This window comes from Oryzias latipes, chromosome 14 (assembly GCF_002234675.1).
Source record: "Oryzias latipes chromosome 14, ASM223467v1".
Classification (NCBI taxonomy): Eukaryota; Metazoa; Chordata; class Actinopteri; order Beloniformes; family Adrianichthyidae; genus Oryzias; species Oryzias latipes.
In genome coordinates this window covers 2,892,756-2,916,885 of record NC_019872.2, presented here as the reverse complement: position 1 = coordinate 2,916,885, position 24,130 = coordinate 2,892,756, and the positions used below count along the sequence as shown (strand labels likewise).

General features: G+C 39.1%; 1 protein-coding gene across 2 annotated transcripts in view; it reads left to right on the top strand.

Annotated features, from left to right (window-relative positions):
• Positions 1 to 24,130, top strand: part of LOC101159125 (alpha-1A adrenergic receptor-like) — a 46,197-nt gene that overhangs the window by 12,733 nt on the left and 9,334 nt on the right. For both annotated transcript variants that reach the window (XM_011483117.3, XM_023962675.1), the window contains exons 2-3: positions 11,055 to 11,306; positions 17,818 to 18,202. In XM_011483117.3, the coding sequence (XP_011481419.1) occupies positions 11,055 to 11,306; positions 17,818 to 18,202 (637 nt within the window). The remainder of the gene's footprint in view (positions 1 to 11,054; positions 11,307 to 17,817; positions 18,203 to 24,130) is intronic.

Below are 24,130 nucleotides of genomic sequence, written 5' to 3'. Positions count from 1 at the left end.
TTATGGTTTTTTTATTTATTTATTTATTTTTAGTTTTTTTTACTTATTGACAATCTAGGTATCATACATAAAATTACAAACAGTAACCATATAATCAACATTACATCCCTCAGTTATGATGAGAAAATTTACATTCGCGATCCCCCATTTCCCATGAGTCTTAGGGGCTAAAGGCGGGGCCTCGCCACACTGTTGTACGTGTTTAAGAATGAGCAAGTAGCAGCAGTGCATGGAGCGGTGAACGGGAACAGCTCTCCTTCCGTTTGTGTCGCGGCAGCGTTATGGGAGTAACAGGGCTGGTTAAAAAACACACCAGTAAAATAAAGCTGCGGCGACTGAAAAGCGCACGCCTCAGCGCGATACGCGCGCCTCAGGGCGGCGGGTGCGTCAGAAGTTTCATTCCACAACAAACACTGTTGTGCCGTGGACGCCTCTCTGCGCTCCGCGCTCGCCCCGCGCGCTCCCCTTCCCATTTTCTCCGACACCTCTGGCCAGGGCGGCTCCAGGGAGGAGCAAATCGTGTCTGTACAGAGCAATCGGACTTAATGCTGTACGTTTTGTGGATGAGGGGCGGATGCGTTGTTACGTGTGGGAGCCATCAGACTGCCATCGACACCGCAGCTCTATGTGATGAGCAGTAGGAGAACATGTCTCCAGCTCACACGGAGGCTGTGAGCTTTTCAATGCAAAATTCCGGTCAGTCCTTAGAAACCGTTAAAACGACCACGTGGATTTGTGTTTCCAGTCGTGTCCCGGCAAAATAAAGGCTGATGTTATTCCCACATATTTACGTGCAGCCAGCCGAGTCACTATGACTCAGAGGTAAATTCACTCCGGAGCATGCGGTGTTCTCTCCGTCACGCAGCTGACCAGCTTTTCCAAACCCGTTGGTGATGGTGGATTTTTTCACGCTGCTTTTAACTATTGCTTTTAACTTGAAAGCTTCATCATATCTTAGCGGCGATCACGTGCACGTTGGCACAAATGACTTGTGCTTGGTGTCAGATAGAGAATTCAAACCATTCAGTGAGTCCGAAAGTAGATACATGGCGGCTGCCAATTAAATCCATAAATTAGCCGCGTCACTGAACAAGCCGCAGGGCTGTAAGCGCAGGAAAAAAGTAGCGGCTTATAGTCCGGAAATTACGGTAATAGTTTCTTTCCACATTATCCGTGTTTTTTGTAAAGTTTGAAATGTTTCTCAGCAGTTTTTATTTTGAATATATATATAACATGTCCTTAAAATTAGTGACGCACGATATTGACTCTTTGCAACCGATTCCAATATTTTCCTCTTGTAGCCGATACGATACTCAATCGATATTTTTTTCAAATACTTAAGAAAAAATTATTAGTAAGTACAAAGTAACAGTGAATGGCTTGTATATATTCAACAAATTTGCAGAACTAGTTTTACCTGCAAATAAATTGAACAACAGATTATCAGCCTTTTCAGTCTGTCATACAACAGAGTGGTGTGTGTGCAGAGTGCATCTCAATGGTCAGAACAAATATTAAGACTTTAACTTAAATAGGAAAGTAACAACTACATTTTTCAATACAAGTAATGGCCCATATGATAACGTGCAAAATAAATAGTTTAATGTTAAAGTGCAAACATTTTTGCTTTGCTTTAAACTAAAGTGCAAAACAATAACTATAAAGTTTTTAACTGATGTGCAACATTAATCATGGTTGCTCATAGAAATACTTTATTTTTTTAAAAACTTTTTAAAAACATAAGCATTCAAGCAATTTACAAACCAGAATAAAAAGAAATAAACCACCACTATAACATTTTGTTTTTTTCATAATGTCGAATATTGGCCGATAATTATCGGTAATCTTTGGTTATTTTGGTAAATCTGAGTGCTGAGTTTCCTTCTTTCCCTAAAATGACTTTCAAAATAAAATGTTTGTTAGCAGGAACACTGAAAGAGAGAGGAAGAATGAAGAGAATAAGATCAAACCCTGCATCCTCACATTTCCATCCCACCATAATCAGGATCATTGGGTCCTTTATGTCATCTTAAGTGTGGATCAAAGACTGAAGCTGTGCTTTGACTGCAGCTGCATGGGAGCTCCTGCTGTGTGCAGATGATGATTGGTTCAGCCTTTAGACTGCTGCTAGTTCTCTGCAGACGAGGAAGGTGAGTTGTGACAGCTGCTCCAGAGGAGGAGGAGTGACACACGGTTCACACCAGTCTCCAGAACAACCAATGTTTTTTTTAAATTTGCTGAACAAAAAGCTGAACTTGTTAACATCAAGTTCTGGTTGTTTTTTTTTTTAATGTTGTGTGTTTTTAGCTACACGTGAGCCATTGATTATATAAGAGAACTGAAGTGAGTGTGGCCTCGTCCACAGAGAAGGACTTGTTTCCAGCTCCAACAAAATTAAGTCAGTTCAGTCGCCATTTATTGGTAATACATATGCTGCCAAGTTGGAACCAGAAATCCTCAGTAAGCAGTGATTGGTCGGAGTCAACATTTCTATGGCAACCAACCACCTTTGCCGATCAGCAGTTAGCTCGTTGGAAGTTCACACCCCTACCACTTAAAAGCAGCTCGAGAGAATTTGTCAATCTAATGCTTCAAACGTTGGACGTGTGACCGTCTGCTTTTATTGAGGCATCTGATTTTTTAGTTTGTAACTTGAATAACTTGCAATTAAGACATAAAGGCAAAAGGTATCAGATCAAGAACGGTTCTTCTGACCAACAGAATAACTGAATAATAGCAATTTATTTCTCTATAGAAATATGTGGAAGTTTGAGTTCTTAGAACTAAAATAGAGATACTTCCTGTTTGGGGCGTGAGAGGTGAGGGGTCACTCAGTCCAGTTCTCACATACAGTCAATTGTGAGTTCATGTTCTGACCCACAACTGTGTTTAAACTGACAATAAATAATTGAATGAATGCTGATCAGTGATTCACTGACATCATGACGATCAAATCAGAATCTTGGTGCTCATTGGTCAGTTCTGTAAAGCAGTGTTTCTAAACCCTGGTCCTTGAGGATCCTGCAGTTTTTGGATCCAACCCTGCTCAAACACTCTGGCCTTTGATGACTGTCATTGACGCCTTTCCATTACCTGTGAAATTGTGCAAATTGGATTTGTAAAAATAGATTTGCTTACTGGAGACACAACAATTTCAGAAAAACTTGCATTTATTGAAAAAAAGTTTTTGTGCTTGGAGGAGGTGGTTCTTGAGATGTAGCGAAATGGACATATTGGGAAATATGGCAAAACTACAATGGAAACACTTTTTTGGAATTATAGATAGATCATTATTTGTACAATGAAATTAAAAGTGATTCCTAGTCAGTGCAATATTCATACCTTTAAAAGGAGCTTGTGTCGGCTGTAGGTGTGATCAGTCCAAATATTACACCAACCATTAAAGCACCAGGCTGCTGCAACTATGTGCGCCGCCATCTTGTTCCGACGGCACTTCTTGGTAGGAACTGGCTGCCTTAGGCACTGCACAGCGGTACAAGTCCCACAGCGCCATACAGCTCATAAAAAGCTATGTGTCCTGAGGAATTGTTGAATCCACAGCTCCTTTGTAAAAATCACCAACAAAAATTTCCCAAAATGGCTTCATCCGTAGCCGCTTCCATGTGAAAGATACTTGCAGCTCCACGGCCTGAATAAGAAGCCGACTTCTTTGTTAGATGATGATGAGTGCTAGTGCCGTGGCAAAAATCTGAATAAATCTTGTTGTGTTATCAAAAAGGCTTCAACTGCTTGCTAGAACGTATATTTTTTGATACCGCTGAACAGGCTTCTCACATGCATCTCTGAGTCTGGCTCGATGCAGAGACTGTCAATGGTCTAGGTGCGGTTCAGGTGCACAGCACTGCTGTGACGTCATCAACTTACAACAGTACATGTTCTCATCCATCGACATGGTTTTGTAATACTTCTCGCATGAGTTAGTTTGTGTTTTTTCACATTTATGATTTAATGGAAAGAGTGTTATTGTGAAATTGTGTTTTGTCAGCATTTCTAGAATCTTGATAAAGTTTTGTGCATGTGTGTAAACGCTGCTATTGACAAGCTTCTGTGGAACCTGACGATGAGCTGAACCAGGTGTGCATAAGCAAGGCAACATGGGAAATATGCAGGACAGTGTTCCCAGAGGACCAGGGCTGTGAAACACTGCTGTAAAGAACACATCACAGACTCAGGTATATATCAAAAGTTACCCATTTCATGATTGAGAGCAGGATGATATTATGATTTTTTTTGGTAGATCAGACATTGAAAAACTTCACACCCCCAATGTGTGTTCTATTCACTTTAGTAAGTTGAAATAAAAGCTAAATTGACAGTTTAGTGAGTAAAAAGGCATTTGCTTCAGTCATCTTATTTTCATGAATTAAGTTATTTTTGTGTTTTAGTTTAAAGAGCAGCATCAACATTCCCCATGAACACTCCACGGTGATGATGCATCTGTTCTTTGACTTAAGCGTCCATTAAGGTTGAGGCTGGTATCTAACTCATCCCAGCAAGTAAAAGTTTTACAGTGGTTAAAGGTGGGAAAGAACCACAGTTGTGGAATCTGTAAGAAGAAAATGAAGCCTGAAGTAAGACGGCCGCATTGAGCAGATCTTGCTCTGTGCGTGTCTGAAATAGCAATTGGACTGAACAAAATAAAATTAGACGTTTTATTGTGTCCACCCACTTTCAAATCAAAAACCATGTCTTTTAAGTCAGGGGTGTCAGAATCCAGGCCTCAAGGGTTTTGTCCTACACGTTTTCCAATCAACCAGCCATTGAAGCTTTTTGTGGCTAAACAAATCTGACCTAAGTAATCAGAAACAAGTGAGCCAGGATTTCTAGGAAACCAGCAGGAGGCCCGACCTTGAGGCCTGGATCTAAGTACGGTATTTTCACGACCAAAGGGCACAGCTTCAGTTATGGGTGAGTTTTCTGTTTTTAGCACACGCAAAAGGCGCACCAGGTTTTAAGGCGCGTGCACGTTAACACATACCGATAAAACATGCATAGTGTCTGGTTTTTTAAAAAATGGCAGCAGGAGCAAAACTGAGTTGGTTGTGATTTATTTTTCATTTTTTCAGTCATCAATCAGCATCCAAAAATCCATCAAAGTCCTCATCTTCTGTATCTGGAATGAAGAGGTTGGCTAAATTTCTAACAAACACGCCAGGTTACCTTCCGTCATTGTCAGAGTCCGTCTCTTTGCCATGCGGCTCCTCATGAATGATGCCGGCTTTTGCGAAAGTTTGAAGAAAAGTGCTAGCAGACACGTTAGCCCTAGCTTCTACAATCCATTCACAAAGTGTGGCTTAACTCGCCCGGCGCTGCCTCCCAGTCTTTGTGAAAGCGTGTTTGCCGTCCATCATCTATCGCTCCCACACCGTTCGCAACCTTACTTTAAACGCCCTGTTCACACCGATGTCCAGCGGTTGGAGTCCTTCAAGCATGCTCAGAGTTAATTTGCTTCACTTGTTTTTTCACAGAGGCTGTAAGATGTGCGTGCATGGAGTCACAGATTAACAGAGAGGTTGATGCGTGGAAAAAAAACATCTGGTCTCTTTACGTAAACCTCACTCAGCCACACTTCCCTCTGCTGAAGTCTCACAACAACACATTAGGCGCCCCCTACATTTTGGAGAAAATGTAAGACTTTTAAGTGCGCCTTATGGTCGTGAAAATACGGTATATGAACATGTGAGTGCTGATGAAGCCCAACTATTTGATTTAAAATCCTTAAGTTCATGTTCAAAAATATTCATTTTGGACAGGTGGAAACAAGTGTAGGATAACAAAATTATATAAAACAAGAAAATTATATAAAACAAAACAAGACAAGACAGCGTTAGAAATAAGGACAAAAAATGGTTGTCCTCTGGACAACCTGGCAAGTAATATTTGGTTGTCTTCCCCAATTTTTGATTGTCCTTCGATACCAATATTCAACAGCAATGAAACCTACTCAGATGTCAGTTCTTACATCTTTATTTCTTCTATACATCTAATATCAACTGCCTCTTATGACGGACATTTAAAAAAACTCTTTAAATATTAAAAACAAACATTTTACTAAATATTAAAGCCTCTGGTTACACAAATTATTGCCATGTAAATCAAATATTGTTACGGTCAAATTAAAATACTTTATCTTACCCTATAATATATCAGAAAATTGATTACATTAACCAACACTGTAACCTAATGAGTATTTTTAAAATTTAGATCTCTTGTATGGACTGGGACTAGTACAGCATTCCAAATGTAAAGTAACATTTAAATGTGATGAAAAGTTATAATCTGATATAACATCTATTTCAAATAAACACATGTGTAAATGATACCATGTTTACATTGTGCGCTGCAGTAGCAGTAAAGACTAATACCCCTGATCTTTTAAACAAAACATGCAGGTGCAATGTTGTCTTTTTGCGATGTCTTCGGGCGTCTTCGGTTCGTTCGGAAGTCACGTGACATCGTTCATGTACACTCGGTTTCATCTTAAAAAGTCGGACATCGGTGTGAAAAATGCAGCGGAATGTTCCTTTAGTGCCCTCGCGAATCAGAAGCTGTGAATCGCAAGCCAACTTCAGCGGCCGGACACACGGAGAAAGCAGTGACGTCATCGCCCCGCCTCCTCGCTGGAAATGTTTTTCCTAAATGAATATTGAGACAAGTTTCCCAGGGTGGATGTGAAAATGCAAAAGCGATCCCCTCTTTGCATTTTCGTTTTAATTATGACACAGAATAAGCGGTTTTAAGTATAAAATGAAAAAGCATTCTGAAATATTGCTTTTTCAATTTTATTTTGAGTCATTTGATGCAGCTTCATTTTGAAAATGAAAAAGCATTTCTGTTAATCCATTTTAATTGTTAAATTAGACATTTCCAAATGAATTTTGCTACACATTTACCAGAGAATATTTTGAAAATGAAATGTCTAATACCATTTTAATTTTAATTTTAATTAAGTGACAGAATAAGCTGTGTTGAGGAAGGAAATGAAAAAGCATTTTCGTGGATTGCTTTTTCATTTTATTTTTGAGTTATAAAATGCAGCTTCATTTTGAAAATGAAAAAGCATTTCTGGTTTTGACTTTGCTTTTTATTTATGCTACAGAATCGCTTCCATACACTTAAAGCAAATTTTGCTTTGATTTAATCAAACGCAAGACAAATGTAACCCGCATTTCTGGGATGAATAATAAATAAATGAACACACTCTTGGAATCAAAGTCCCTGCTGTGTTTTGAGTCTAGACTAAAATGAGAAAAACATTCACTTTGAGAGTAGCACCATTTTCTAAAGGATTAAGAATGCAGCTCATATCTGGGGTCTAAGGTTTTAATTAAATTAATAAACCCCATCTTCTCCACGTTATATATGGGTACCATGTCTTTGGCTATATGCAAATATGTACCACAAGATATAAACTAGAGCTGTGACGTTGTGGGATTTTTGATGTAATAATAATTAAAACGCAGTATTCTTTATTAACAAATAACTGTAAAAACTAACTATTTAACTACTGAGCTAACTATGTAAGCATGGTAGAATGAGTGTGTATGTCTGTCGGGGCGCTGTGTGTGTAAGAGGACTGAGCGCGAGCCATGCAAGAGCGAGTGAGAGTCTTTGACTGAAATGGGCTTTATGCAATTGTTGCAGCATAGGGGGGGGGGGTCTGTTCCTCCTCGTCTGTGGCAGTAAACCCAAACCAGTTTCAAACAACAGCTGATTTTATTCCTTTCTTGGGAACAAACTTCCCACTCTCCCTGGTAGCCATGCTTGCTGTTTCATGTGTGCGATGATGTTGTTGTTTGTCGCTTGCCGTACTGCCGGGTGAAACTAATGCTACGGAAGCTCTGGGGAGCCAAAAATGCGCCATTACACAAAAACTTGATTTAGTTATTTTTTAAATTGCCCGTAACAAACAATCCAAATTAATTAATTCAAATGATTTTTCGCCCAGGCTTATAAATAACCTTTGGATATTTGTCGGTAATAAATTGTTTCCTGCCTTAAACATTATTTGAGCTGTACAATACTCTACTATATCATGAAATTTTAGTTATATTGATTGTATGAATAATTTGTTTGTGTGCTCAAGGTAACTGACTTTGTGTATGATTCGTATTGCTCTCTTTTGAAGTATTGAAAGTGAATGTAACGTTGTTTGATAGTTGTTATATAATAAGCCCAACTATTTGATTTAAAATCCTTAAGTTCATGTTCAAAAATATTCATTTTGGACAGGTGGAAACAAGTGTAGGATAACAAAATTATATAAAACAAGAAAATTATATAAAACAAAACAAGACAAGACAAGACAAAAAAAATAATAAGAAAAATATGGTAAGACCAATGTACAGTATAACATGTGGAGTGACTTGTGGTCAAGAACTAGTTTTGCCTTATTCAACACATATTAGGTACTTAGTTTGTAAGTACCTAATATGTGGTTTCCCAGTTAGCTTTTCATCAATTATGACCCCATGAAATTTTTTTTTCATAAATTCTTTCAAGTTTCACCCCATTTATGTGCATGTCAATGTTAATATTTTTATCATTATGGTGACCAAATAACATCATTTTTGTTTTACTTAAATTTAGTGAAAGTTTATTTACATGAACCAGCAGAACATTTTTGTGAGCCATTTTCTACTGTGTATTGCCTCAATGATTCCCCAAATTTGTGTGGTGAATGCCATTCAGAAGGATCTTCTGAGTAATGCTTTGCCCCAGCCCTCTCCTCTGTACCTCTCTGTTCTTCTCCCTCTTCATCATCAGCTGATTGTCTCTCTTTCTCTATCATCATCATCATCATCATCATCATCATCATCATCATCATCATCATCATCTGAACCTCTCTCCTTGTTCTTCTCTGTTGCGACTGACTTGTCATATATGTCTGCACTTGTTTTCCCAAAATAAGTGTACAGATGGTCAGCACAAGTTTAAACCAGAATGACCATCTAGGTTTTTGTGACTTTAATAGTTTAATTATTCTTACCTGAAGTCATCTTTGCTCTCTTTTCTATCAGATGCATCAACAACCTCTTGTCTGTCTTCTTCACCTCTTGTCTGTGTTCTTCTCCACTAAATCATATGGACAAGCAACAAGCATGAATTAAACATCTAGATAATGCATTTTTTTTTAATTAAGAATACTATTTAAAATGACTGACTCGGTATGAACTGGCTTTGCCCTAAATGTCCACCATATGATGAGGCTGTTTCTTTCCTCCATCTGTCCTGATTCATTCTCTGTCTTCTCATCTTTGTTTCTATCCTCACAGCTGTTTGATATTAACTTTGTGTTAGGAACATATTAAAAGAATACAGACTAAAACTATATGTAAAAATAGAAACATTTTTAATTTTAAATTATCTTTTTGTTGGAAATCAGTTAGTGGTGGGATAGAATAGAATAGATTTCTTTATTGTTGTTAAACATCTCCAAATGTTCAACTAAAATCCAAAGTGTCATTCATCCAAAATTATATAAAAAGCAAAAGGCTGTAAACTAAATAGTCACTCATAAAAATAATTATCCAAACTTTTAACATAAAAAGAATCAAAAACACCATCTTATCCACCATCACACATACTTCTCCCTTCTGCCCATAGGAGCAGCTTTTATCATTATTTAATGTTGTTAAAGTCATAGGATAAAAACGTTTTCAGTGTTTTGGTACATCCAGGTAAAGAAATTATTTTTGTCTGTCTAAAAAAAAACCCAGCACAAACAAGCTCTTTTTCTCCTCATGATTATTTCAAGCCTGTTTTTATCACCGCCATAACGTACCTGCTGTCTCTCAACTATTTAAAGAAACTTTTCTTCCTTCAAACCACAACTTTGTTCCCTTTTGCGTTTTACGCTTTGAGCCCCCGGTTGTTTTTTCTTTTGCCTTTCCATTTAAAGCGCGCTGTCATCAGATGATCACACAATTCAAATGAAAACAATCAGACGTCGTCACCGCGATAGCGCGCTCCAGCACGTTCGATTGCGCTCTCTGTATAAGACCCTAGGGAAGGAGGAGCGGCTGCGGTGGGGGCACACAATCAGTTACGATGTGCTTCTGTTACTCGTCATATCGTGTAAATATATGTGAGTTTTCCCATCTCCTTCTGAGCAATTTCTATGAGTTGCTGCAAATCATCCCCATCACATTTGTGTTGTCAGCAAATAAAACTAACCGTAATTTATCAGAAACCTTAAATCAATCATTTATATATAAAATAAATAATATTGGTCCCAGAACCGACCCCTGAGGGACACCACAAACAGTGTCCAAACATTGGGAACAAGAACTTTCAACCTTTACAAACTGCTTTCTGCTGCTCAAATAGCTTCTGATTCAGTCGAACACTAACCCCCTAATGCCATACCATTCCAATTTATTAATTAATATACAGTGGTTAATTGTGTCAATAAATACCCTGATTACATGTTTTTTATTATCAATTGCATTTGTTATATTTTCTATTACATTCACAAGAACCAGTGACATTGGTCGATTTGACCTGAACCCATACAGTCCTTCGACCAGTATCTTGTGCTTATCGACGAAACTTTTATGAAACTTTTTTCTAGTATCTTTGATAACTGTGCTAACATAGAAACTGGCCTGTAGTTTACGAAGTGATGCTTGTTCCGGGTTTTGTGTAATGGTATAACTTTTGCTATTTTCATTTGATTAGGAAATGAACCTGTTTGGAATGATAAATTAAAAATATATCCTAATGGTTTCAGGATTCCATTGATTACTGTTTTTACCAAAGCCATATCAATGCCACTAACATCAGTAGAGAATTTACCCTTCATTCCTCTCACTGTCTTTAATATTTCATTTTAAGTTACTGGGTTAAGAACCATTGAACTGGTATTTCTGGTATTTCTTAAAGATCCACTCTGATCATCTAATCTCAAAGCGTTCACGGTGGTCTTTAATTATGATTATGCAGTGTTGATCTTAACTGAATGAGAAAAATGCTACAAGAACATGTAGCATGTTCACCGGAGTGGGTCTTTAATGCTAACCATGTCTCTGCAGGTTCTGGATTACTGGGTTTTTGGTCGTATCTTCTGTGACATCTGGGCGGCGGTGGACGTGCTGTGCTGCACTGCGTCCATCATGTCTCTGTGCGTCATTTCCATCGACCGCTACATTGGTGTTCGCTATCCGCTGCAGTACCCCATGATTGTCACCAAGAGACGTGCACTACTGGCCATGCTGGGCGTCTGGATCCTGTCCTTCGTCATCTCCATTGGGCCGCTGCTGGGCTGGAAGGAGCCTCCGTCACAGGTACAGGGACATCCTACAATTTATTTCAAGAAATAGATTTTCTTTTATTTAAAGTGGTTTTCACTTACTAAAAGTAACATTGATCCATAACACCAAATTAATTTAGATTGAAATTCCATCACTTTGAGGAAGAAAAGGACTTCTCTGTTACAGCTTCAGTTTCAGTAACAAATAGGGGTGTGACTTTCTTGAAAGTTTTTTTTTTTTCAAGTTCTGCATATGGTGCGTAATTGGAACAATAATAAACACATTAAACACATTCATCTCTGCTGAGAATTTACTTTTTCTGCTAGTCCTGTGTTCAGACCTCAAGGGTTTCTGGGGCGCCTCTCACCTCTTGCACTCCCTCTTAGAGGCTTAGAAGCACACACACATCCTCATTCTACAACATAAATATCTGTCTCGCGAGGAAATACGACAAATTTACTGTGTTCTAATTATTAATTTCCATTGTATTCACTTCCGTTACAAGCTGCGTGCGTTCTTGAGTGCTCAACACGGCCGCCCGCCTGAGGATTTTGTGTTGGGGGGGGGTCATTACTGTTCTCCTTTACACTGTAACACCAAACATGAGCGCGCACTGTTAGAGTGCGATGAATATCATTACATGTTTTATTTGGAAACTATTTTATGCAGTGCAACGTTACGTGTCTGTATAAACAAAGGCGGAGCCTCCTGCCCCGCGTTCTTCATGGGTGTCAGGCTTCATGGCTACCAGAAAGGTGACAAAGTGTCTGCAGTCTGTTTATTACTGGGCAATACATAATGTTCTGAGAAGATGTCTGTACCAGAGAGCACAGTGCAGCTAGAGAGTGGTCCACTGCAGAAGAATCAACACGCACCCCCAGCACACTTGTGCGCTCCTTCCTCATACACACGCAGCGCGCTGACACACATTCACAGTCATTCTACAACATCTATATAGTTAGTTCATTAGTTAGATAGGTAGTAGTTTGTTGTTACTGTTATTTTTCAATAAAAAATACTCCGTTGTAATTGTATTTATTTCCGACGGGGCCGTCGGGGGATTTTGTGTTTTTTTTTTTTTTTGCTGGTTCATCACCGTGGTGATCAGAAATCCCACACAGTCACAGCTCTGGTAACAAACATTGTGGCAGCTCCTCAACTAAATCAAACTATTAAAGGAAATCAAAATTAGATGTAGACAATAAATCAATAGTGAATTTAAAACTGAAATTATATGGGAGTTCTGTAGCATCACCCACACATACCCATGATGCATCACTTTTTGGGTCTTTTTTTCCCAATAGTTTAGAAACTTCTTCGGGACGAGACAGATTCCAGGGGAAATCTTTTTTCTGATCATCTTTTTCCTGATCCTGGAGAACATTTGGTGACTGAGGTCCATTTGGAGACTCCAAATGTCCGGTTGGAGAGCTGCCTGGACTGCAGAGACATGCTGCAGTTTCTGATCCAAACGCAGAAAAGACAGATTTCTATGTTTAAAACCAACTTCATTTTATCATTTAAAAACTGCTTCCATTTAAAGTTACATCACAGAAAGAAACTAGTTTAAATTTTTCATTTATGTGTTTTGATTGTGCAAAATTTTATTTTAAAATCTTGTTGCTTAATCATTTTGTCTGAGATGTTTTTCTGTTTGAGTTAATCCCAACCTTTTGGAATCCATTAGTGCTGCTGCATCTTTCACAGTAAAAGCTCCTCTAACAACAGACAGGTTTATATCTAGTTATGGATACGTCATTTTAATTTGTAAGAGTACAGGAAGTGTAAAGTCAAAAGAGCAAATCATTTTAGAGCAACTAAGACAACATCTGGATCACAGAAGGTTTTTGAAAGATTACACGACTCCTCTGAACCATGTGTGTTTACTGACAGAAAAAGTCATTTAAACATGTTTCCTCTATCAGGATATTTTATCAATCGGTTGGGTTTCATTATTGATTGTTAAATATTTACGTTTTAAGGTTTTCTACCTTCAAAACAGCTATTCTTCAGGTCAGGGCACACAGGAGGAGAGACAGAAGGGTAATGAGTCCAAATCAGTTTATTGGCGGTCAGAAGTTTTAGTTTGAAGGTCTCTAGAGAGGGACCACATTCTAAGTTCTGCATGTTTTATGTGCAAAGCAAAAGTAATTGTTTGATTAATGTCACATTATAAAGCTCACACAACTATAAAAAAAAATCAAACAAAGAAATCCAATTCTCTGAGATTGATAGAATCGAATTTATTTAAAGCCAGAAAAATTCAGTTCAGTTTGTTAAAAGTTTATTTGAAAGTGCCAAAATGTCATTTATAGTTTCTCATTTCTGACTCAGATCTCTGAGTGTGAAACTTTTCCTGAAGCAAAGTTTTCCACACAAGAATGAGTGCGATTACACAATAAGAAGGCCAAATTTACAGAAGTGCACACACTCCATCAGCAGCACTTGTCTTTAAAATTCAGAGCAGATTCCTTAGCCATAATGAGGAAGATGGAGCTAGACTCTCCCTTAAAGTTAAGCCTGAACCTTTCCTGGATCTCTGAGAACACACGGTGCCGCTCAGTCCATCAGCAGCTCCTGCCTTCTTGTTAAACTTGACCAAGTCAAAATTACAGACGAGTTTGTGTTTGGAAAGGTTTATTGAGAAGCTATGTATCTTATTTTGCCAGTCTGCTGTTATCCAACACTCACGTCAGCACAGGAGGCCACAGCGGCTCTCCCCCAGCTCACTTTTTGATCTCATTTAGACTAATTCGGGCAAAAAGAGTCTGCATCAATGAGGCCTTTCATTCCCAACTAACCCTTTCAATCCTGTTTCAATCCTGCAGAGAAAATGTATAAGAGCAACGAGAACGGTTCAGCAACATTTTGAACATCTTTACTGGTCATCCCATGAACCAGGTCGATGCATGGGCATCTGACTTTTAGTCAGGCTCTTTAATCCTCTTCCTCCCTTCCACGCTTTCTCTGCAGAAGTAGATCCACCAGCTCCTTCCATGAATCACCCAACACTAAAGCCAACTTTCTCTCTCTGTCTTAATAAGTAGAAATACATCTTCCTCCTCAGACTCTGCTGTAAAGACAGCACTCTTCCGCTAGAAGACATTGTCATTTGAGGCAAACATGCTGCCACATTTTAGAAATTCATGTTTTGTTTTTGTTTAACTCAAAAAAAGGATTCATACTAATTATGGCTCTTACATATCTGGATGATGTAGATAAAATCAGAAAACCATTTATCACTCCAGTTCTTTTGTTTCCATATTCCAGGGAAATGTAATAGTGGTAAAGTTGGAGAAAGAAAGAGTCCTGTGTGGCTTTTAGGGAGGAACTGGCAGTATGAAAGCTGGAAGACAGTGGTGAGATGTTCTGTGGACAAAGCAAAGGAGTTTAAGGTGGAGGTGGAACTGAACCAATGATCAACTTTGAGTTCCTTCCTGTTTGCTGTGGTGATGGACAGACTGACAGATGGGGTAAGACAGGAACCTCTGTGGATCGTGATGTTTGCAGATGACATTGCGATCTGTAGTGAGAGCAGGGAACAGCTGGAAGGACATCTAGGGAGTTGGAGGTTTGATAGAGGAATGGAACTCAGCTTCAATAAGACAGAGTATCTGTGTGGAAATGAGAGAAACTCAGGCGAAATGGTGAGGTTACAGGGAGCAGAGTTAAAGATGATGGAGGACTACATGTTCCAAGGGTCAACAGTCTAGGACTACAGAGAGTGTTAGAATGGGGTAAAGAGGCATCTGTAAGTAGGTTTGAACTGGTGGAGGAAGGTTTCATGTGTGACTAAAGAGTGTCATCAAGAATGAAAGGAAAGATGTAGAAGAATGTGATGAGAGCAGCCATGTTGGTTTATAGACTCGGATGAAGATGGGGGCAGAGCTGGATGATCCAGGATGGATCAGGAATGAATCCATCAGAGGAACAGATCATGGTAAATGTTCTGGAGATCAATTTCAGGGACGGAGATGGAGATGGTTTGGACAAGTTGAGAAGAGGAACAGTGATGAACAGAGATTTGGGCTGAGGTCTAGAGGAAGACCACGGAGGAGGAAATTAGGGTTGTTGGAGTGAGGGAGGAGCATAGAGGAATCCTCTCTCAGGACTTTCAAAGAAGAATTATCTTATCTAACGCTACAACTACACGTTTGTATAGCAGATGGGCTTCATCCAGATGGGACTGGGTACAGGCGAGATCCACAGCCAAGTGTAGGAGCAGGAGCACAGATGAGGCAATTGGGATCTGAAATCACTCACGCTCCCCTGGAGGGGAGTGGGAAAAACGTGTTAATAGTAAGTTGCATGCACTATGGCACATATAGCAGATGCTGATAATAATAACAATAATAGAAAAGCTACATTTTTAGCATATCAATATTAATACAACATTGTATTTATCTAAGCAGGAGGAATGGGCCGCCTTGGCCCGGTTAATGAAACCATCTTCCTTCTGCTTAGATCCGTGGAGAAATATGTATAATGGATGCAATGAAAATAGTAATTATTCCCCCAAACTTCATTAAAGTAGGTTAGGTAGGGGGGCAATAAATTAAATACTCTCTGAATACTAGCTAGTCTTACAATAAGCCTGTCCAAAGTGGAATGTTTTAAGCCTAACTTTGAATGTGGAAACTAAGTCGGCCTCTCTTACATGAACTGGCAGTTTATTCCATAAAATGTTTTGTCTCATAGTAGAGGTATACCTATGATCGAAATTACAGGCCTCTCTCATCTTTTTAAGTGGGAGAACTTGCACAAATGGTGGTTGACTAAATACTGTTTCGCCCCACTGTATACATGTTGTGGTTTCCAGATACATTACTGTGTTTAATGATACTCATCTAATAAAATGTTTCTTATGATCAACTGAAAATTTTTGGTTTCATAAATTGAGTCAAATATAATAAATTTAATAGAAAAAGGGGTTAATATTTGTAGTTCTTGGCTTAAAGTCAGCCTCCCCCCCATACACATACACCCATAAGGTTTGTGAAGTTGAATAAATGTGTTGCATATCAATGCAAAGCCGGAATAAAAAGCTGTTTTTCACCACGTCAGACTCTGGTGATTCACAGTAATTGTGTGAACAGTTGAAGATTTGCGGTATGTCCAAAAGCCTGTGTTATTGAGGTGTCGCTGTGACATTATTGGTGCTAAAGGGTTAACTACGGTGGCCCTGAAGTTCAAATCACATTAAAAAATCCCTCAAAACAAACACATCCCTCTGCTGGTATCTCATGGAATCTTTGTTTACCCTCTCTCCCACTTCTTACAGCCCCTCACAACCACAACTTTACATATGGTCCAACAAAAATGGTGAACAATATCAGAGCTATCCAGCTGTAAGGTTTAGAGCCAGATTCTAGCTCAGAAAATAAAGACGTTCATGGATCTACTCGTCTGCAAGAGGAGGGGGGTGTGAGGGGCTGGCAGTATAGAGTGTAAACAAAGGCATCATGGGATGTCAAGGCATGCTTACTCCGCACCAACAGTCCTGCCCACAAGTCAGAGGTGAATTTTTAATGAACCATGAACCAGGTCCTAGAAAACGACACAGGTTTTTGATTTCGGGTTAAAACAGCATAATTATATATATATATATATATATATATATATATATATATATATATATATATATATATATATATATATATATATAGATATAGATATAGATATAGATATAGATATAGATATATATATATATATATATATATATATATATATATATATATATATATATATATTTTATTGGTTAAACTAGTTTTGATTGTACACAAGGACCAAAGGAGGAGGTGGTCTTCCAAAAAGCATAGAAAACAACTAATGGAAAATAAATATAGGTATGTTTATATCTTTGGTTCATTTCAGCAAAACCTTGTTTAAAGCTGAGGTAGTACAATGCAATCTTCTCCTTATCAGAGACTGCTGCCCAGGAACCCTTCTCCTTCTGCTCTGGGGTCAGGGTCTGCATGTAGGCAGCATCAGGAAGGAGTGCTTCCTGTTTGTCAAAGTATGCAGTAGTCCTCCACCTTGGTTGAGGACTACTGCATTATAAGACTACTGGGAACATTTTCACTATAGATCAAAAGATGATCGGAGTGGGACTTTAAAGAAATGTCTTTAAAGTTTTTTTTTTTTTTTCCTAATAGCAGCATGTGTGTTTACATTAAGGAATATTGAAACAAACATAATGAGGGCAGCAAGGCTGTAAACAAAAAGGGTTTAAACCTAAAGCTTCCTCTTTCTTTATACTTAATAGTTATTTGATTTGACCGTGTCTTTTGTCAAGATAAAGAAGAAAATTAAACTTGGAAAATCTTTAACTTGTGGTTTTGGTTATAAATGTTTCACACACCGACATCAGAAAATGTGTTTTTTGTCCAGTCGGTTGGTGTACCACTTCAGTCAGGCAGCTCAGTTGATCGGTTTTTTTCAAGGTTCAGTTGGTGTCTTTGAAGCAGACTTGGTTTGAGTTTGTGTGCAGCAGAGCGTCATGAGAGTGGACAAATATGGTAATGAGCGGTTGATGCCTCTGCAGGACGACACCGTGTGCCTCATCACAGCGGAGCCCTTCTACGCCCTCTTCTCCTCCCTGGGCTCCTTCTACATCCCTCTGGGCGTCATCCTGGCCATGTACTGCCGCGTCTACGTGGTGGCAAAGCGCACCACCAGGAACCTGGAGGCTGGCATGATGAAAGACCGTGCCGAGAACTCCAATGAGCTCACGCTGAGGATCCACTGCAGGAACCAGCAGATCCAGGAGCTGTGCACGCAGGGAGGGGGCGGAGCTTCATCTGGCCGCAGCGCTCTTACTGTCAAGCTGCTCAAGTTCTCACGTGAGAAGAAGGCAGCCAAGACGCTGGGCGTTGTGGTGGGCATGTTCATCCTCTGCTGGCTACCATTCTTCCTAGTTCTGCCCATCGGTATGTTCTGCTCACTTCTCACACCTGAACCGTACACCAGTTTAAATGCACCTGTGCCAATTAGTACTTTGATCATTGAATCTCAAGCTTCCTTAAAGACAGATAACATATCACAATTGTTGTCCAGGAACTCTTGCTCTTTCTGTGAGTCTTGCTGGATGTGAGACGACAGCAGAGACGATTCCAAAGGAAAGGGCCTACTAACCTTTTATTGTGAAAATTGGGCACATTCTTCCATTCTCAACCTTCTTCCTTTTTGTTTGATCATGCTCACATATACTGCTGAGCTTTGTCCTCATAAACATCAATAATTAATTAGAAAACTCAATCAGAAAGCTGTGTTGCAGTCTTCATCTGAGGACTCATTCATTAGGGTCATTCCACCAATGTAGTAGAGTAGAATAGAACCGAACAGAGTAGAACCTGTAATGAAGGGGAAATTGACATACTAACATAAAGTGTTCCAAAATGGTGCAAGGCTGCTTTCTCCGCCTTAGAATCCGTTGGATTTGTCAATTATGTAAACAGCTGAATAGTAACATTGCATGTGATGCGCCTTCAAAAACGCACAAAATTGGCATTCTTGTACACGCATTTAGCATACAGTGTTCATGCTGGACTGTCGCTACCCGATACTAGTACATGTAATCACATTTGGTAGAGACTTGGTGTCAAATGTCGGAGCAGTCCAAATCTGGTGATCCTTGTTTCAGGTTTTTAGATGGACTTTTCATTGGAAGCAGTCATTTTAACGCAAGTTTCCGCGCACGGTGTAAATGTAGCGTTACAGTTCTTTAAGAATGTCAACACTGGAGCTAAAGCTCTGGTATGAAAGGGTTAAGAGTTCTTCTTTCAGCTTTTCATTATTTTCTTTTTCTGTCTACAACTAACATTTTCCAGAAAGTGGCCGGGATAGGCTCCGGGAAAGGGAAAAAAAGGATTAGAAGATGAATGAATGATTGAACTAACATTGGGTGGGGATTTAATCTGCCATGTGGCTGTCCACCGGTAGGCCTCTACCAGGAAGGTGTCGGGCAGGTGTCTTCTACTTAAGATGAGTCAGTGTTCACTCTTCATCTCATCCAAGCACAAACTGCATGGTCATGTGACCACGAGGATCTTCAATCTGTGGGGAAAACCAACAAATTTAAAGAAAAAAAACAATTTCAGTTTCAGTTATGTGACCTGGAGGAAAACTGTTTTTCTGTTTAATCTTCTTTAAATGAACTGAATAACAACAAAGAGAAACTTGTTTTATTTATTTATTTATTTATTTTTTTGCATCCTGCTCCTGCTGTTGCACCACAGCTCCAACTCTTCAGAGCTGGACCTCAGTCTTGTTTGCATCTTACCTAGTGGAGAAGCCCCCACCTGGAGTCATCAAAATGCTGTAACCTGAAAAAAGGAAGAATCTCTGCCATGTAAACCTGAAGGAGAGAACTAATGCTAATGTTAGTCATTAAACAGAAAGGCTTCTTTCAGGGTCCTGCAAAAGACTGGTGACCTGTTCAGGGTGTACCCTGCCGTCACCCAGGCTCCAGTTGGGAGGGGCCGATGTGATTTTTTCCGGCCAATATTACCCCTGCAACTGTTGCCGAAAGCCGTTATTTGCCGATACTGATATTTAAGTGTTTACATTAACACAAAGTTTAGATTTCTTTTTTGTTTCTTTATTAGAAATGCACCACTTTTTTTTACTGAACAATCACATTGTACTCGACCTTCTTAACATACAGCAAAGGATCTCATAGGAACAAGTATCACTTTAAAACTTTCATATAAATATATCTGAAAGTCTTCAGACCATTTATTGATTATTGGACATAACTGAAAACGATCAGGAAAAACATGTATCCCTAGCAAAAATAACATTTAAGTGAAAAAAGTCAATTCCTGACTATAACTGTAAACACAATCTTCCCAAACTAATAGGAACAAGTATACATTTAAAAAATAAAGTGTTTTCTGAAAACAATCAGAAGATTATTAGTAGATTTTTTCAATTTCAGACGGATACAGATAAACTCAAATTATGCAAATATAGGCCAATACCGATACTGGCACTGATATATTGAAGATCCCTAGGCTCCAGCGGCACAGTGGCCCAGAAAGGGATTTAGCGGATTAAGAAAATGGCTGGATCGCTTTTTTCAGAGACATTGGAGTTATAGCTGTTGTTGAGTCAGTAACTTGTTAAATAAATGAGTGAAAAACAAATAAATCTTGTCAAATTAGGGCCTGTAGTGCCTTACTTCACACAGGATTCTGTTTTTGAATGCTTTAGTGGTCAAATCTAAAATGATGTCTTAATGCTGTCAGATGACATCAAATGAAATGTTTCACCTTCTTTTATCTGTAAACCTTATGAAAACCAAGTCCTGCTCTGTCTCCTCCGGGATGTTACAGTCACAGTCTTTTGTTATTAAGAAAGAAGATGTGTCTCAGCCTGGCTGCTTCAGGAGTCTTCCCCTCTGCATTCTCGGTTCAGAGATTACACCAAGAGCCTGTCTGTGTAATCTGTTGGTCACCTTTATAGGCTGTTACTCCACCATCAAGATCCTCTGGACTTCATTTGATTGTCACAATCCCAGTTCTTAAGGCTCTGTTTGATATTTTAGCACTTAGTGCAGTTTGCTCCAGACCACAAATGGAACAGTTAGTGTCTGAGGAACAGCATGTTAACATTTAAGAAGCATTTGTGTTTATTTAATAACTGAACCAAACGATGTTTGTTCTTGAATCAGGAACAGGAGAAACGGTCCATGTAGAAAAACAGAGTCAACCAAAATAAATCAGAGCTACCATTTACAGGGAACATTTTATTCTGCTCATGTTTTACTAAAACAAACAGTTAGGACAGTTGGTACTTGGCGACAGAAAAAAAAAAACCACACACACACAACATACATTTTTTTTATTTTATCTATCATCAGATTCTGATGGAACTTTTAGTTTGAAAAACTACTGGATTGATCACCACATCAGATATTTTTGACGCATGTCAAGTCGCTCGGCCTCCTGTCAAAAATCCATCCACTACTTTCTTAACCCCTGTGCTATCTTAGATGACCCCCCCCCCCCCTCCATTGACGTGTTCTCCCTACCATGTCAAAGTTGGATAAAGGTGGAGAGGATTTCATGTAATCCATGGAGACCAGTGAAGATCACAAATCATTGAAGAAAAAAGGTTCAGAGCACTGTCTAGTGGGTCTAGATGACCCCACTCCCAATGTTAAAATACCTAGGATAGCACAAGGGTTAAACCGCTGATGACTAAATTGAAACCTCCAAGCTAGCAAAGTTCACTAAAACCAAACAGATTTCGAAAGTTTCTTTTTGCAGAAAAGATCCAGAGAGCAGAGGGACAGGACAGCCTCCCACCTCATACACCATGATGATAATGTAGAATATTCAGCAACTGTCTGTTAAGAGGATGCTGCTAATATTCATGTTTATCATTAGTTTTTTTATTATATTATAAAAGTTACAGTTTTTAGTGACTATTTTATTTTGCATTAATCTGTTGAACGTTAAAAGTCAGACAAGGCTAAAGGTGGTTTTTGATTTTTTTAGATCCACCTTGTCGATTAAGAGAAAATCTAGATCACATTTTAATGGTTCCAATGCCAGATCTATTGAACAAATAAAGTTTAAAGCAGCTGCAGATATTTTACAGATAATGAAAATAAACTTTTCTCTAAAATTTGAGGGAAACTGGAAGCAAAAAAAAACACAACAAAAAAGAACGGATACCCACTTCAGCCTCTAACTAGGCCAGTCCATGAAAAGATTGTCTGACATAAAACCAGTCTGTGGCCTAAAAGAAGTCGGAGACCACTGATCTAATGATAAAATCCAGGTTAGATGCATTTATAACAATATAATAATAATAATAATAATAGTAATAATGGATTAGATATATCTGTGCTTTTCCAGAAACTCAAAGTGTTTACAATGTGTTGTATATGTAATGTGTCCATTATTCATTTATAACATTTATAATTATACCACAGCTGCCCTGGGGCAGACTGACAGAGGCGTGGCTGCCAGTTTGCGCCTGCTGTCCTTCTGACCATCACCGGGACATACACACACATTCACACACCAGTGGAGCAACACTGGAGGCAGAGAGGGTGAAGTGTCTTACCCAAGGACACCACAAGGGTTGACTGGGGGGAGCGGGGATCGAGCCGCCGACCTGCTCAACAACCTCAGCCACTGTTGTTATCTATGAATAAGAGTTCTCTTTAGTGGAAATAAAAGTGAAGCATTTTCTACTAAACTGGAATCTGCTTGTTTAAGTTCTAAATCAGCTTTAATAGCAGCAGTGAGGATAAAAGCTGTAAATGTATTAAAATCATTAAAGGGCCTATATCCTTCTTTTTCTTAAGCCTCTCAGTGTAAACTATATCCATATAGATGAAAATATATATACGGTAACCTTTGGCACACTAAAAATAATTTTTCCTTAAGGAAATGTTATTTTTGCAGCTCATTTTTTACCCAGAAGTAAGACGACTCATTCTCTGAGGCTCCGCCTTTCACTCATTGTGGGTGTCGCCCATTTCATGACGTCATCCTAGAGTCGGCCTTGGCAGTGAGTCTGCGTTTTGCCGACAAAAAACAACATCCAAACTTTTACAAAGATAGATGTGTATATTATGCATATAAAAGGAAAGTGTTTAGTTTTTCTAGCTCCACAGAGAAAGTGGGTGTGCTTTAATCGGGGGGCGGAGCTGGCAGCTCAGACTCTTCCTGGAAGGGGCGGTTCTCACTGGTCTATGTCACAATGTGAGAATCCTCTCGTTTTTGTGGATTGGGAGGATCTGGTGCTCAGAGAGCAGGATTTTAGGGGAACACTCAGAGATGCATGAATGGATCAAAATATCACTTTGGAGGTGTTTATAATGATGAATGACCATCATTATACACATAAATGTTCAGAAGTTTATTTTGCATAGTAAAAGCCCTTTAATTTAATTTTCTATCATAGAAGCAAAGTTATGGGCTGCATCTGTCATTTATAATTATGCATGGTATTTCTGTTTTTGCAAATGTTTCCACATTCATAATGACATTTTTTATCATGAATTAAGGCCTGTACACACCGGGACGAATATTCGCCAGTGTTATTCGCCAGCGTTTTTCGCCACGTTTTTTGTGTTCACACCCAGGCGATTTTCGCTGACGATGAGCCGAGCAAACATGCAATTTTGCAATTTCATTCCCTGACGTTAGATGGCGCTTAATGTAAAACAGAAATACTCCTGTACACAAGGTGGCGCTGCGCAACTTTACGCTTCTTAAAGTCCCTTTTCATTCACAAAAAGAGAGCCAAGTATTTACGCGCTTGTCAGAATCAAACAAAGAAAACATGAATATTTCCAGCACCAGTAGCTCTAGCTCCAGTTCCAGCGATGAAGATATTATTGTTCTGTTGAATGATGAAAGACGCCGGAAAAGACGCCGATTTTGGATACATTGCATAGTTACGAGAAGAGAAGAACATGGGGAGTTTTATCCACTGGTACAAGAGCTGAAAATGTATCATGAGCGTTTTCGGGGATATTTTACAATGTCCGTCAGTGAGTGCATCTTCTTCGTCTTATTTCTTCGCGGCAGTGTAGACGCTACTTGGCGTATATCTTCTTCACCGTGACGTATGTGTGTTCAGCAAGACAGTTTTGTGTTTGAGCGCCCCCAAGTTGTGTTTTACTGTAACTTCAGAAGCTCCAGACACGTGTGCAAAAGCGCCATTCTCATTGGTCGTATAGTTTTTGATGCGACGTGTCGAAAAAAAAAACGAACCCGAGGCGTTTTTAAAAAAAATGATGCTTTTACGCGTGGCGTTTTTCGCGTCGGTGTGCACACTCTCATTGGTGCCCTTTGTTTAGTCACGAGGCGTTAAACGTCGGCGAATATCGCACG